Raw genomic sequence first — 17,229 nt, 5'->3', positions numbered from 1 at the left:
GCATGTCTGTGGTTATGCTTCTTCTTGCCATCCTTCCTTTGCTGTGTAAATCCTTTAATGTGCGACCTCCTCTTTTCAATTACGTACTGATCATAGAAGATGTCTGCTCCATTGTTCCACATTCAGGGCTTTGTTTTGCCACATTTGCAACAATTCCATGTTAAATAGGTCCTTATCACAGGACAACTGAGCAGACTGGCTCGTTAAGCAGTAATCATGTCATCCATAGCTCCTGCGCCTGTACAAGGTTGGCTCCTTTTCCCATCAAGCTTTAAGGTTTTTGCTGTTAGCCATATGTCTATGGTATATATACTTTAAATAGAAAAGTATTGGTGAGCTGTGGAAAAAAATGAAATGAGGTGTTATATTTTGGTAAGGCGAACAGGGGCAGGACTTAGAGTTAAGGGTAATGTTATCGAACAGAGACACCTAAGAGTTCAAGTACATATATCCTTGAAAGTAGTAACACAGGTAGACAAGGTAGTGAAGGAGGCGTTTGGCATGCTTGCCTTCATTGCTTAGAGCATTGCGTATAGGAGTTGGGTTACCCGTATTGTAATTGTCCGGGACACTGGTGACGCCACTTTTGGAGTACTGTGTACTGTGCTGGTCACCCTGCAACAGGAGGGACATTATTAATTTGGAGAGGGTGCACAAAAGCATTTATAAAGATGCTACTGGAACTGGAGGGTTTGAGTTATAAGGAGAGGCTGGATAGGCTGGGACATTTTTCACTGGAGCATAGGAGGTTGAAGTGAGACCTTATAGAGATTAATCAAATAATGAGGGCATAGGTAAAGTGAATTGCAAAGGTCTTTTCCCTAGGGTAGGGAAATTCAAAACTAGAGGGCATAATTTTAAGGGGAGAGGAGAAAAATCTAAAAGGGACATGAGGGGCAACTTTTTCCACACAGGGGATGTGTGGGTATAGATTGAACTGCTACAGAAAACGGTAGATCCAGGTACAGTTACAACATTTAAAAGACATTTGGACAGGTACATGAATAGGGAAGGTTTAGTGGGATATGGGCAAAATGCAGGCAAATAGTACCAGTTTGATTGGGGAAATCTGGCATGGATGAGTTGGACTGAACGGTCTGTTTCCATATTGCATTACTCTATATCTTTAAAGTGGGACTAATTGCATAGCTTTTTCAAAAGACACTAATTCCGTGAGAAAGTGCTTTGATTCTGTGTAATTAGGTTGGAAGTTTAACTGACCTCTAAAAACAGACATAAGTGAAGACTATTTTATCCTCTATTTGGTGTTTTCACAGCTATAATAAAGAAAAAACACTCTAGACACAAAACAAATTGACAGTATAAGATTGATATTTTAATCAAACTTTATTGAAAAATCATGTACAACCATTGATTTTCCTGAATTATAGAACAGGCGAAAAGTTAATGTTCATTTTATAATGCCTTTTTCTGAACAATAGGCACATAGCCTTTGGAACAAATATTCCACAGGACCCGATTTAAGTAATTATTACCAATCGTAAAAACAATAGCATAATACTTTAAAGAGACTTTAGATGCATGACATGCTGCTTCATGGTTTATTAGTAAAGTATCCATTTACAACATCCTTGTCCAACTGCATCATTGGCATTTACTATAACGTGAATATAGTGTTATCTAATATAGTATGTGAAAGCACATTTCATGCATTGCTGCAAAATAAGAACTTTTTGAAATGGCTTCAAGTTTCTTTGTAAACAGCCTAGCACTGGATCAATTCAATTGCAAGAAAATGGTTCCTTTATAGATTATAAATATGAATAACTCTTCCTTATGTGTAACTATGAACATTATAGAGCAGCCCTTAAATTTAACACCAAGCAGAGCTTTGCTTTAGCACCCAGCTGTCACTTTTTATGTTATAACTTCGTGTGTTGGAATTGTCTCATAAATTGACATTTGTTTGAATTTTAAGATTTGCTGTTTTTGAGGCAAAGTCAAAGTGATGAGCCACTTACACAAATATGTCTTAAAAAATTAAAATTTTCTTTATATAAAAACTAGAATTAAACTAGCATTAAAATGAAAGGTCCATGTTAAACAATAGAGAAGATTGCGAATGTGAACTGTGATGGCATTGGATTCAGACAAACACACGATTGGAGGAGTAAATATTTGACCCCCATGGCTATTGCTTCCAGTTGCTGTTTTTATAGTTAGTTTCATAGAAATTTCAATTCAATCGGTTGATGTCAGTGAATTCCTAACTTTAACTACCACATGCTTTCTCTTTTTATATATAATGCCATTTACCACTTTATTTGGATCACAAGATGATTGAGGTGCATAAGAAATAAGACTGCAGCCACAAAGCAAGTTGAAGAACCAAAGTTTTCACTGGGTCCTTAGATTCACAGATTTTTCTCATTTAAAAATGTCTTAAGTTTCAAATTAGTGTGGGTTAAGTCATGATGGCAACTGTGCTTTCAGGTTGGCCTGCTCCTAGGCCAGAAAAGAACTCCAGCGCCAGACGAATGTGAATTGGAATAAAGACGTAGGCTGTATATAAAACCATAGCCACAATGATGAACAAAACAGAATTGAAAACTGTTTGTTCCCAGGGCTCCAGCACATAACTGCACGTAACAAGCAGGTATTGGTAATATAGCCAGGATAGGGTTTCCTTCACACCTTTCACATCCATTTCTCTCGCTCTGAGTGAAAAGCAGAGTTAACCTAAATGGAGACAGAATTCAATTATGAAACATAATTATAGATAAATACATCACTTGTCCTTGTTGTTTTACTATTGCATGATTGAAACATGTCCCACTATCAAATCAAATTCCCTAAATTATCTACAGAAAATGTAGACTATTTGTGCAAGACATTTTAATCAGCAATCCAAATAGGTTAAGGTGTTTTACTTCTTTAAAAAATCCCAATCACAACACACATATTTAATTATTATTCAACATCACAAACATGGACTTATAGTTAATAACTGGAATAATGCTGATAAACAGAAGAGGATGGAGAATTAAAGATAGGGAACCTAGAGTGATGCTGGAAAAGCACAACAGATCAGGCAGCATCCAAGGAGCAGGGAAATTGACGTTTCAGGCAAAAGCCCTTCATCAGGAATAGAGGCAGGGAGCCTGCAGGGTGGAGAGATAAAATGAGAAGGGGGTGGGGTGGGGAGAAAGTAGCATAGAGTACAATAGGTGAATGGTTGTGGGGATGGAGGTGATAGGTCAGAGAGGAAGGTGGAGTGGTTAGGTGGAAAGGAAGATAGGCAGGTAGGACAGGTCATTCCAGCTCAGCACTGTCCCCATGACCTGTCCTACCTGTCTATCTTTCTTTCCACCTATCCACTCCATCCTCCCCTCTGACCTATCACTTCCATCCCCACCTCCATTCACCTATTGTACTCTATGCTACTTTCTCCCCACCCCCACCCCCCTCTCATGTATCTCTCCACTCTGCAGGCACCCCGCCTCTATTCCTGTTGAAGGGCTTTTGCCCGAAACGTCAATTTTCCTGCTCCTTGAATTCTGCCTGACATGCTGTGCTTTTCCAGCACCACTGTAATCCAGACTCTGGTTTCTAGCATCTGCAGTCCTTGTTTTAACCTTTGAATCATGATCGATCAAATTCATGTTGTGAACCCTACTTCTGAATCAAGTTGGGAAGTGTTCTCCCATGTGTAATGTAAAATATTATTTTAAAATCAAACCAATGTGTTAAATGTCAATATCTTCACATAACTGTAGATTTTATAACCAAAAACAGATTCATTGCATCAACTTGAATGTGTCAAGTAAAATGGGCAACTGGACCAATATGCAAACTGGTGTTCCATATCATTCTAAAGATTAGTTTCTAACTTAACTGGTTACTCAGAAGAATCACAAATAATTTGTGGGCCCAGAAAATGAATCCTTTTACAATTGCATTACAGCACTATTGTAGCAGAGGTTTGGAAGAATTCAAGTTCGGGATGTGGAAACAGGCCCCTCGGCCCAACAAGTCCACACCAACCCTCTCAAAAGTATCCCACCCAAACCCATTCCCCTACATTTACCCCCTAATAATGCACCTAATCTACACATCCCTGAACACTATAGGCAATTTAGCATGGCCAATTCATGTAACCTTTGGATTGTGGGAGGAAACCGGAGCACACGAAGGAATCCCATGCAGACATGGGGAGAATGTGCATACTCTACACAGACAGTCGCCTGAGGCTGGAATCGAATCTGGGTCCCTGGCACTGTGATGGCAGCAGTGCTAACCATTGCTAACCAGATGAGATAGAGCAGAAGCATGCAATGTTAGGAGGTGGAAGCAATCTTGTTGAACGAGCAGGCTGGAAGTTTATCTTGGGATCAAATTAGACACTATGTGTGGTTCAGCCTCAGACAGTTGCCGGGAAAAAGGAAAGAGTCAACAGACAGGGAACAGAATTTTCGTTGAGTAGAACACAGTACTTTTGGTCTTTCCAACATTGAGTTGCAGGAAATATTTGCTTACATAGTACAGAGACAGGCAAGGTACAGCGGGTGTTGTCAGCCTCCATGTAGGAACTGATACTGAGTTTTCCGATGTTGCAAAGAGGCAGCATGTAGATGAAAAATAAGACCATAAGACCTAGCAGCAGAAATTAGGCAATTCAGTCTATCAAGTCTACTATGAGAGTGCTAAGGCTAGATCCATGTGGAAGACAAAGAGACAGGGTGAGAAAGGGGAAAGAATTAAATGTTAATCTCTGGATGGATTAGGATGGAATCAAACAAAGTGCAATTCCAAACAGCTGATGATACAAGACAATGGCATGATCAGATATGTCAATGGTTCCACTCATGTAGGTCAAAGAGAATTTATTACTGTTGAAGGGACTGGTATATTCCAGGACATTGCAGAGGAAAAGGAGGTGAGCAAAAGTAACTTACAACAGTAGATGGAGTCAATGCCGGTCATTTTGAGGTAGAGTGGTGGCAGCAGATTTTATGAGGAGGAGCAGTGTATTTTAGAAGAATAACTGTCAACACCACCAGCCAACATGGGTGACCAGATGAGAAACTTTGTGGTCAGTATGAAGATGAAATGGAACAGTAGATTGGTCACTGGCACAATATGAGTTTGGAGAAGGAATGAGAACAGATAGAAAGGAAGTTTTACAGAGAGTGAGTTCTGGGCGATGACAGGGCTAAAGCTTGAGGAGTTTGGTCTGGTGGATGAAAACGAACAAATGGAGAAAAGACAGATGAACCGAACAGTTTCAATTTCAGTGGCAAAGTTCCTTGTGTTTGTTTGAGGTGAAGGTGGATGAAAGGGTAAGGATTTTCAGCTGGCACCTAGAGGTACAGGAACAAACAGGATGTTTTTGCATTGCAGTATGATCCTGCAGTGATGAGAAATTTCAGCATGAATATGATGGTCAGAATCTTTTTCCCCACTGTTTAAATATCTAATACTAGGGGCATGCATTTAAGGTGAGAGGGGGAAGTTCAAAGGAAATGTGAGGGGCAAGTTTTTTTACATAGAGAGTGGTAGGAATCTGGAATGGGCTGCCAGGGCTGGTGATGGAAACAGATATGGGAGGGCCATGAAAGGGACTTTTAGATAAGCACACGGGCATTCAAGGAATGGAGGGATAAGGATCAAGGGCAGGCAGAAGGAATTAGTTTAATCTGGTGTCATGTTCAGTACAATATCATGGACTGAAGGGCCTGTTCCTGTGCTGTACAATTCTATATTCTATGAAAGTCTAAAAGTACATGATATTGGACACCAGAGACAGTCATGACTGCACCCCGCAACTCAAAAAGAACAAGTAATCTCTTCCTAGATTTTACCCTTTAGTTTAGTAACTTTATAGAAAATCTACAATTTGGATTTCGTATTACTTTTATATAATCCTTATAACTAGAATGTCCAAGTATACCAAACTCCAACTGTGTACACATCTACATTAGTTTTGGGAGCTTGTGCCATGAAATCAAACTTCCAGGACTTTGCTTAAATGGTTTTCTTTAATAATGTGCAACTATTTGTTTAGATCACTCTAATCCATTTTGAATCTTTCCACACATTTTACCCTTACTTCCAAAATACATTATTTGACATTTTCTACACTGAAATGAACTCATTAATTGTTTGTCTTAGCTGTGTGCTTGTTTATGACCTCTAATAATCTTTAGCAATTTACCATTTCTTTATTTGTTGACAGTAAAATGTTGTTTCTTTTTACCGTTCCTAAGTTCAAGTCATTTGCAAATACAGGTAATAAGGGTGACCCCCAATACTGACTTAAGTGGAACTTTACACATCTTTCCAGTTTGAAAACTTACCCTTTAACCACTCCTCAGTTGATATGGCTATATGTACCTACCACCACAACTGTGTGCGCACACACACCAATCTACAGTGCATTTTAGATTATGTTGCTCTCATTGAATAGGCACTCTGATGCAGGATGCCAGACTCACCACATTCATAGAAGTTATTGAACACCATCATGTAGAAATTGGTGTACACCTTGTTTTTTATGGACATAATAAAAGTAAAAGCAAAGAAATTGGAGCAGAGTAGACCATTCAGCTCCTTGAGTCCATACCGCCATTCAATATGATTATGGCTGCTTATCGAACTCAGTACCCTATTCCAATATTCTCCCCATATCCTTTGATGCTTTTAGCATAAGAACTACGTCTGCATTTTCTTGAAAGTCTTCGATGTTCTGACTTCAATGGTTTGTTGTGGCAGAGAATTCCACAGGTTCATCACTCCCTAGATGAAGACATTTCTCCACATCTCTGTCCTATAAAAGGTCCATCCTTTACCTGTACAGTATGACTCCCTGGTTCTGGACTCCCAGGTCAGTGGAAACATCCTTCCTGAATCTACCCTGTCGAATCCTGTTAGAATTTTATAGGTTGATGAAATCACCCCTCATTCTTCTAAACGCTAATGAGTATAGTCCTTACTGATCCAATCCTTCTTTGTATATCACTCCTGACATTCTAGGAATTAGTCTGGTGAAGGTTTGCACTCCCTCAATAGTTTTAGAACATCATTCTTCAGAGAAAGGAACCAAAAGTACACACAATACGTCAGGTGTGGTCTCAACAATGAACAGTACAGTTGCAGCAAGACATTCTCTTCTCCTGTACTCATATCCTTTCACCATGAAGCCAGACATACCAGTTACTTTCTCCATTGCCTGCTGCACCCTCACGCTTACTTTCAGCAATTAGTTGGAGGTATAGTGGACAGCGGTGGTTACCTCATTACAATGGGATGTTGATCAGATGGGCCAATGGGCTGCGGAGTGGCAGATGGAGTTTAATTTAGATAAATGTGAGGCGCTACATTTTAAAAAGGTAAATCAGAGCAGGACTCATACATTTAATGGTAAAGTCCTGGGAAATGTTGCTGGACAGGAGACCCTGGAGTGCAAAGTGGAGTCACAGGTAGATAGGATAATGAAGAAGGCATTTGGTATTCTTTCCTTTATTGGTCACAGCATTGAGATTTGGGAGGTCATGTTGTGGCTGTACAGGACATTGATTAGGCTACTTTTGGAATATTGTATGCAATTCTCGTCTCCCGCCTATTGGAACAATGTTGTGAAACTTGATTCATTTACAAGGATGTTGCTAGGGTTGGAAGATTTGAGCTGTAGGGAGAGACTGAATAGGTTGGGGCTGTTTTCCCTGGAGTGTGGGGGGGCAGAGGTTTAACCTTTTAGAGGTTTATAAAATCATGAGGGGCATGGATAGGATAAATAGGCAAGGTCTTTTCCCTGGCGGAGGGGGGGGGGAAAGAGTCCAGAACTAGATGGCATAGGTTTAGGGTGAGGAGGGAAAAATTTGAAAGGGATCTAAGGGGCAACTTTTTCACGCAGAGGGTGGTGCAAGTGTGGAATTAGCTGCCAGAGGAAATTGTGAATGCTGGTACAATTACAGCATTTAAAAAGCATCTAGTTGGGTGTATGAACAGGAAAGGTTTAGAGGGGTATGGGATAAGTGCTGGCTAATGGGACTGGATTAGGTTAGGATATCCGGTCGGCATGGACGAGTTGGACCAAATGGTCTGTTTCCATGCTGTACATCTCTGTGACTCCAGTGCAAGATACCGAGGTCTCATTGCAACACCTCATTCCCCAATCTATTACCATTCAGTTTTTGTTACCTAAGTAGATAATCTCACATTTATCCACATTATACTGCATCCACCATGTATATGCTCACTTACTTAACACACTGAAGCTTCTCTGCATGTTGCTCCAAGCATAGTCTTCCATCCACTTTGTATCATCTGAAAACTAGAAGATATGACACATGGTTTCTTCAACTAAATCATTAATATAGATTGTGAATAGCTGGGGTCCAAGCACTGATCCCTAGTCAATGCTGCCACTCAGAAACAGATTCATTTATTTCTAATCTTTGCACAACCTCCAATCTCATTTTGTTTAATTTTACATTCCGATATCTTACATGGGAACTTATTGAAAGTCTGAAAATCTATGTAAACCACATTCACCGGCTCCCCCTTATCCACTATACTAGTTATGTCCCAAAATGTTAGCAAATTTATCATGCATGACTTTCCTTTCGTAAATCCAGGCTGATTCTGCCTAATCCTGTCAATACCTTCCAAGTGCTCTTCTATTACATCTTTTAAAATGGACTTGAACATTTTTCTGAGCAGACATATTGTGTACCAATGCCAAGAGTGTGTGCCTGTAGCACGTCTGCTGCCATATTGGACCTTCCTGCTGTTAGCTGGATCTAAAAAAAATGTCTCAAATTCAATGACTTAAATAAGTAGAGTTTTGCACGTTTCAAGGTCCTTATGGAGTATGTGCAGACAATCGGGTAGAGCACTTGCCCTGCACGTCAGACCAATTATATACAGCAGTCACAAAAGGAAATAATGCATTACAGCTCACAGAGTGCGAGTTATAGTGGCAACATGCATTCTTACATATATTCTGTAATCTCGAACTATGCAGAGTAATGGTAGAGACTCCAAGCTCCACTTCAGCCTATGGCCAACCAGAAATCTCGCACAGTCTTAACCACCTTGCATTGCTGTCTGTCAAAAGTTAATATTTCCAGCAAACGCGATTGTTTTTGTTTTAAATTATATTATTCAACCTGTCTGTGTCAGGTTATAAACACCTCAGTCAAAATCTGAGTTGAGACTGGAGTCCAGAACTTGGGGCTCCGATTTAGAGTCGCTTCCCACTGCACCGGCACCTAAAGTAAGCTGTTCATCCTCTGGCAATTCTCGCTCCCTGTCTTCTGTTCCCCACCTCCCCACCCATCACCTAACAGTGCAAACCATCTTCCGTGGCCTCTCCACCGTATATGCAGTGCTGTGGTTTCACCCAGCCCCTTTCCTGGTCGCTGTTGTCTCCGCTCCCACTCACCGGGTTATTGCTGCCGGCTCTGCAGGAAACGCGGGGCCACCGTCTCACTCCACCCCATTGCCCTCCCGAGCCCCAGTTTTACTCTCCCCCCCTCCCCCCATCCCCACTTCCTTGCCCGCAATCCACGATCTGGATTGTACCGCGTTCCCGCAGTCTCCCCGAATCCGCAATTCCAGTCTCCCGGGTCCGCAGTCCCTCCACGTGGATCAGCTTTGGCGGCGGGTTTGCTGCTGCAGCCTGAAGCAGAGAAGGGCTCATTCCAGGACATACGGCAACCTTGAACATAACACGCATGGGTCGGATTTTTCTGTTGTATTTATATGTGTGACACCCCTGCTCCGGGGTAAGGCTTCACTGGAACAATAGGCCATTATAAAACGCTGGTATTTAAAAACTCTGCAATTACCAGATCGTTACCGTTCCTTCACGTGTATGGAATGCCCTGGTCATTAACGTTCATGTAGAAAGGTTAGGTAACTGTCAGTTTTAAGGGAAAAAAAAATCCTCATCTCCTGTCCGTGTATAACTACCAATAACGCGTAAAGAATTGATTTCAGGCAATAATTCAATCTGATGAGTCTAATATTCTTACTGCTGAAATTTCCACTGTTTGTAAAGGTTGTCGGAAGCATAGATTACTGTCTTATACTCATTCACGATCATCACAAGTCAGGGAATTAAGAGGGGAAAATAGTGGCAGTTTTTGAATGTGTATGAATGAACTGGACTTTGGTACAGAGGATGTAGTTTCAAAGTTTACAGAGAATTGGTGAGATGGGAGTATTTAGGGAAGAGGATAGAATAATGGCAGACTTCAGGAGGATACAGACTGGTAAAATTGGTAGGCAAGTGGCAGATTAAACTTTCTGTACGTGTGTAATTGTGGAACTGAGGAATTGGTATAATCTAAATGGTACAATTTTAATAAAAGAAACGTAACGTGGCAGGAAAAATCTGAAAGAACAAGCAGAGGGGAAAAAAGTTAACATTGTGTATTCAAATTTGACGCTTCAGAACTGAAATTATGGTTTTTATGACAGAGGGAGTGCAACAGATAATGAGAGTGGGAGAGAAGTGAGGACTGCAGATCAGAGTCGAAAAGTGTGGTGCTGGAAAAGCACAGCCGGTCAGGCAGCATCTGAGCAGCAGGAGAGTTGACGTTTTGGGCATAAGATAATAAGGGTACCCAAAGAAAAAGACAATTGGAGTACCAATGATAGTAGAGGAGACATATAGATATTAATGGTATGTGTGAATAATTGAAAATAGGTCTGCTCTGCTGAGAGAGAACATATACAAGCAAAAACTGGGGATACAGAAGAGAGTGTAATCAAAATGAAAGAAAAAAGTTATTGATCTGACATGAGAGGGGAATGATTTTAAAAAGGAGCCAAGTGGTAACACTTTCAGGCAGAGGATCATATGTGTTTGGAATGAGCTGCCAGAGGAAGTGGTGAGGTGAATACAAATACATTTTAAAGGCATCTGGATGGGTATATGAATAAGAAGAGTTTAAGAGGGATATGGGCAAAGTGCTGGCAAATGAGACTAGGTCAGATTGGAATGTCTAATCAATACAAATGAGTTGGACTGAAAAGGTCTATGTCCATGCTGTTTGACTCGATTTATAACTGTTCAGTCCTGAAGGCTGCAAAGTACTGAAGTGGAAAATGATGTACTGTTTCTCCAGCTTGTGTTGGGCTCTGCTGGAGCATTGCAGTAGGTCTAAGGCAAAAATGTTAGCATAGGATTGCAAGAAGGTGTATTGAAATGGCACAGCACTGGAAAATCAGGGTCATTCTTTCAGTTCAATTTTAAAATTGGCATGGGAACAAACAGTACGTTGAACTTTTTGAAAAGGATCCTTTACTATAGAAATGTACTGCATAATCTAAGTGTCAGAAACAGATCAGCCATGAGTTTATTGAATGGCATGGCAGGCTTGAAGATTGAATGGCCTACGTCTGCTCCTATCGCATACGTTTATTTGAGAAACATTTATAAAATTACTGGTTATATCTCATCTAAAAATGCTGTGAACAATTCTTCAGAAAAAGGAATGGCAAGAGATGTCAAGGAAAGGAGATTGAATAGAATCAGGAATTAAGGCTTTCATTGATGTGGAGAGACTAAAGAATCTGGGATTGGTTCTTCTCAGCAAAGGGAAAGTAAGAGGGCATTTAATGGAGGTGTTCAAAATAGAGGGCTTTTGACAATAGTTATGGAGAAGTTTGATAACCTGAGTTTTGACATAATTGACATTTAATTCCGAACAAACAAGGAAAAGATTTTTCATTGATTTTCATGTTTTACTTCACTCAATGAAGTAGATTCAATAGCAGCTTTCAAAAGGGATTTGGATCTCTCCTTATGGCAATGATATTGTGAAAGTGCTGATATTGGACAAAATCAAAGTCACAACACCAGGTTATGGTTTATTTGAAATCACAAGCTTTCATAACACTGCTCCTTTGTCAGATAAAGTGACCTTCTGACGATGGTAATGGTTACAGAGCTCTGGTAAAAGTAGAGAATGGGACAAATTGGTAATGCAGAGGGTTGGAATGATGAGCAAAATGGTTTTCTGTGTTTACTAGTGCCTGACTTTAAAAAGAGCAGTTTTATTTACCATGCACTGGTTACCAATTTTGCACTCATGTTAAAAATAAAATACTTATCTAGAAATATATTTCTATCACTGGATACCCAATTTAAACCATTTTCAGGTTGATTTCAATTCCACATTTCATGCAAATTGAAATAGAGGACCATAAAACACTCACAATGGCATCTCCCAAGATTCCATAGTTCCTGACAGTTCAGGAATCTTAACATTGACATCACTGACGCCCAGAAATAGTAACGTAAGAAGCTGCTATTTCACTTAAAGTACATTTCTTGTGTTTGTATCTTGAACTTTTTCTAAAAACTGTCACATTTTGAAGTAGTTAGTCCTCTAACACCTTCTAAAAAACCACAAAGGAAAACAACAAACTATTAAATTTATTTCCATCTATTGACTTTTACCAGGTTCATTTTAATCCTTCCAAACAAGCATTGAAATATTTTACTTAATGGGGACTTTATTCACACAATCAAGCTACTGCAGAAGCTAAAAATCAGAGACTAAAACAGGAATTAGTCAAAATACACAAGTCAGGCTGCATTTGTGGAGAAAGAAACAAAATGATTCAGGTCAATGATCTTTCACCTAAGGGAGGATGGGGAAAATAGTGAATTATATGTAATAAGAGTGAGTAGAATTTGTATTTAAAATGTATATTCATTTCAATTGCTTGTTTTAGTATTTGGGGTAGCAGTATAGTGAGAGGTTGGACATTTGACTAGATTTTACTCTATTATGAGAATTTGCTTCAGCATTGCAGTGTAAAATATGAAGAACTGAGTTTCCATCCCATCAATGGATTAACATATTTTTCTTAAGTTTATGTTTGGTAGAATTTCTATCCCATTGTTTGGTCATAGTCCATTTGTCAAGCATTGAGGGTTTCTACATTAGTCTGGTCATGGGATACAAAAAAAGTGTTTCACAAGTCCGCATAATGTATGCTATATATGGAGAACATCTTGCTCTTCAATTTAACAGGAGAGCATACAATAGGGAATGATATTTGCTATATTGTAAATTGATTTGAGTGATATGATACAAATGGAATCATTTGCCAATAGAAGATACATTAGAAGGCAGAATAGATGTATGTGGTATTTGGTAGATAATTCTGGAATTAACTGATGAATTTTCTTTGAAAATTCTCAAGGTATCCACATGGGAATATGTATATTAGCAGGTAAATCCAGAAATTAGAATAAAATTGCATTAAATTCATGAAAACAGAACCACCGAATTACTTTTGGCAAGTGTCATTCTCTCACACACACAAGTTTCAGTTGAGTGCAGATTAAATCACTGTGGTATTCAAAAATCAACTGAAGTGAAACTTCTGGTTTAACTGGTTTCCGAGGAGATTGCTCACAATGCAGTTTCAGGCTGATCAGATTACTTGCATACAGATGTTTTCTTGTTCGTCTCAAACTTGAAGTGCCACTGCACAGCGTGTTTACAGTGTATTCAGATGCAATGGTGCTCCTGGTTCATATGGCAAGTGTGTTAGCCACAAGGGTGGACACACTATAAAAGAGGCCAATTACAATATGCTATTGGAACTCATTATAATAAATAAAAACAAGCCATTTGGCCTGAATTATTGCCATCCATTCCATAGGGCAGCAGGTTTTATATTCTCACCAGTTGCTATGTAAAAATATAACTAATTTCTTTATTTGATCTCTCTGGAACTCCAGCATTTGTACTCCTATTTCTTGTCTGCTAACCAATTTTCAATCCCCCTTAAAACCCTAACCCTATTGTGCTTTAGTTTTACACATTAATCTCGTGGGATTTTGTCAAAAGCCTTCAGAAAGTCCAAATCAACCAAATCCATTGGCTCCCAGATCAACTCGACTAGTTACATCCTTAAAGCATTCTAGTTGATTTGTCAAGCAAGTTATCCCTTTTGCAAATCCATGGTGACAGTGTCCGATTTCACAGTATAATAATTGTGCAGCATAAAATATTAACAGAGGGATGGCCAAAACCCAATCTGTGGACTTACTGTAAAAATCAGGATTCTTTTCATGTCACAGCAGATGTCAGAAACATGCATTAGTCCCTTTGATTAGATACTTTACTCAATGGTTCGGTTGGGTTCAAGGGTCAGAGACAGCTGGGGAAATAATACCAGAAATTCTACTCACTTTCTCTGTGGCAGGCCTCAGCATAGAGAATGAACTGAAAACTTGCACAAATCCTGCAAGGTACTTAAAAGTTGTCTAACATTTCTGCAAACAAATCCATCCATGAAATGCCAAAGCTTCCAGATGTAAAAATCTTCTGATCTTTTCAATGTAGGAGCTTCTGAAGGAGTCTCAGATTGAATGGGTGTTTTTTTTTGGTTATCATGATATAAAATATCCAAATTTCATCCAGGGAATAAATCAGAAATGATCAAATTGGATTTAGTACAGTTTGTAGATCTATACAAGATTCTATAGTGTCAGAAACGTCAAGTGAAACACATTTAGATTGCCCAGATTGATGGTGCAATTTTAGAGCTAGCACTTCATGCAGCCTTCATGGTGAAACTGGAAGCTATTGCAGTACATGGAATCTTGTATTAATCTAGGATGCAAAGTGCCTCAGAGGCGAGAATAGCACCAACCAAAGCACAACTGATACTGCAAGCAGCTGATGAATAAGTCTTTACTAAATTTCCAGAGAGGGTGGCGTAGCCTCGTTAGTAAGAACTTAAATCAATGGCAAAAAGTGGTTTAGAGTTGGAAGGCGTAGAATTGGTGTGGCTAGAGTTGAGCCCATACAAAGATAAAGAGATCTGATGGGTATATGGACCTCCTAACAGTTGTCAGGATATAGAGGAGAAAATAGAGATAGAAAAGGCATGTCAGAATGATCTATTACACTGATTGGGGGGTGGGGGGTGGAATTTCAGTATGCAGGCAAACTGGACAAAATCAGGTTGGTAGCAGATCTTAAGAAAAAAGGAATTCATGGAATGTCTAGGAGCTTTTTTCAAAAGTAGCTTGTGGCAAAGCCCACAAGGGAACAGATAATTCTGGATTTGGTGATGTGTAAAAAGGCTGAATTTATGAGGGAGCTTAAGGTGAAGGAATCCACAGGAGGCAGTTTAAGAGGGAGAAGCTTGCATCAGATGTAACAAGATTACAGTTGAGTAAAAAGGTAATTACAAAGACATGGGAGAGGAGCTGGCCAGAGTTTGAGTTGATTGGGAGGGGAGCCTAGTAGGGAAGATGGTGGAGCAGCAATGGGAGGAATATTTGGGGTAATTTGGGAGACACAGCAGAACTTCATCTCAAGGAAGAGGAAACATGCTAAGGGGAAGATGAGGCAATCATGGCCGACAAGGGGAAGTCAAAGGAAAACATAGAAGCAAAAGAAAAAGCATATAATGTCAAGATGACTAGAGAGAAGCCAGAGGATTGGGAAGCCTTGAAAAATCAGCAGATGACAACAAAAAAGCAATAAGGTGGCGGGGGAGAAGATGAAATAAAACAGTAAGCGAGCTAATAATAGAAAAGAAGATTATCAGAGTTTCTGTTAGATTTCTAAAATGATATGAGAGGCTAGAATGGGCATTGGACAACTGTAAAAGGAGACTGGAGAAGTGGATAGAGAGAACAAAAGGTGTTGCGGAGAAACTAAAAAAAAGGTACTTTGCATCAGTTTTCGCTGTGGAAGACACCAGCGGCATACTAGAACTTCAAGAGAGTCAGGGTTAGAGGTGTGTGTAGTGGCCATCACTAAAGAGCAGGTGCTGGGGAAGTTCAAAGATCTGAAGGTGAATAAATAACCCAGACCAGATGCAATACACCCCAGAGTTCTGAAGGAGATAGCCGAAGAGATTGCAGAGGTATTGGTGGTGATCTTTCATGAATCACAAGTCAGGAAGGATCCCAGAGGTCTGGAAAATGGCTAATGTAACATCCCTGTTTAAGAAGGAAGGGAGGCAGAATATAGGAAACTACAGGCCAGTTAGTCTGACCTTGGTCATTGGTAATATTTTATCCATTATTAAGAATGAGATTGCAGAGAACCTAAAAGTAGGGCTGAGACAGCATATCTTTGTCAAGTGGAGGTCGGGCCTGATGAATCTGTTGGATTTCTTAAAGGAGGTAACAATCAAGTTAGACAAAAGGAGAACCAGTGGATGGATCTCTAAAAGGCCTTTGACAAGATGTCATGCAGGAGCCTGCTCAATAAGATGGGTCCATGGTATTAGGGGCAAGGTACTGGCAGGGATAGAGGAATGGCTGACAGGCAGAAGGCAGGGAGTAGGGATCAAGGCATCTTTTACAGGATGGCAACTAGTAGAGTTCCGCAAGAGTCAGTTTTGTGAACATCACTATTCACGTTATACACCAACTTCATTTAGATGAAGAAATGGAGGGCATTATTGCTAGGTTTACAGATGATATAAAAATACTGGGGGCGAACAGGTTGCGTTGAGGAAGCAGGCAAGCTGCAGAAGGACTTGGATAGGTAGACATAATACAAATTTGGGAAAGTGCAAGGTTATGCACTTGACAGGAAAGAGAGAGGTGTAGACTATTTTCCAAAATGGGAAAGGGTTTGGAAATCTCAAGCGCAAAAAAAAGGACTTGGGAGTCCTGATTCAGAATTCTCTTAAGGTTAATATGCAGGTTCAGTTGGCAATAAAAAGGAAGGCAAATGCAATGTTAGCATTCATTTCAAAAAGGCGCAAAGATGTACTGCAGAGACTGTATAAAGGCTCTGGTCAAATTGCATTTGGGACATTGCAGGGCCCAAAACTGCTCTCATCGAAGGAAGGATGTGCTGGTCTTAGAGGGGGATCCAGAGGATGTGTACAAGAATGATCCTGGGGATGAAGGTCTTGTAACTGAGGAGTGGTTGAGGACACTGGGTCTGTACGCAATGAAGTTTAGAACGTTGCGGAGGGAGTCCTACTGAAACTTATACAACACAGATACCTGAATATGGAGATGATGTTTCCGTTACAGTCAGCGATGTGCAGCACAGAAACAGAGGCTTCAGTCCAATCCATTCATGCCATACAAATATTTCAAACCAATCTAGTCCCACCTGCCAGCAGGCAGCCCATATCCCTCCAAACCCTTCCTATTCATATACCCATCCAGATGCCTCTTAAAATGTTGTAATTGTACCAGCCTCCACCACTTCCTCTGGCAGCTCATTCCAGACACGTACTACCCTCTGCGTGAAAAAG

General features: G+C 40.1%; 1 protein-coding gene across 12 annotated transcripts in view; it reads right to left on the bottom strand.

Moving 5' to 3' along the window:
• Positions 1–1,328: 1,328 nt before the first annotated feature.
• The window catches only part of sptssb (serine palmitoyltransferase, small subunit B), a 104,224-nt gene continuing 88,323 nt past the window's right edge, over positions 1,329–17,229 (bottom strand). For 4 of the 12 annotated variants that reach the window (XM_072572699.1, XM_072572698.1, XM_072572702.1 and 1 more), the window contains one exon: positions 1,329–2,700. In XM_072572699.1, the coding sequence (XP_072428800.1) occupies positions 2,426–2,668 (243 nt within the window). In that variant the 5' untranslated portion in view covers positions 2,669–2,700 and the 3' untranslated portion in view covers positions 1,329–2,425. Of the gene's footprint in view, positions 2,701–4,497; positions 8,189–8,223; positions 8,294–8,958; positions 9,321–9,406; positions 9,430–9,546; positions 9,734–17,229 lie in introns of those variants that run through there. The other 8 variants (XM_072572696.1, XM_072572693.1, XM_072572695.1 and 5 more) reach the window with 8 other exon arrangements.

This window comes from Chiloscyllium punctatum, chromosome 6 (assembly GCF_047496795.1).
Source record: "Chiloscyllium punctatum isolate Juve2018m chromosome 6, sChiPun1.3, whole genome shotgun sequence".
Classification (NCBI taxonomy): domain Eukaryota; kingdom Metazoa; phylum Chordata; class Chondrichthyes; order Orectolobiformes; family Hemiscylliidae; genus Chiloscyllium; species Chiloscyllium punctatum.
This window is presented reverse-complemented; position numbering and strand designations above follow the sequence as displayed.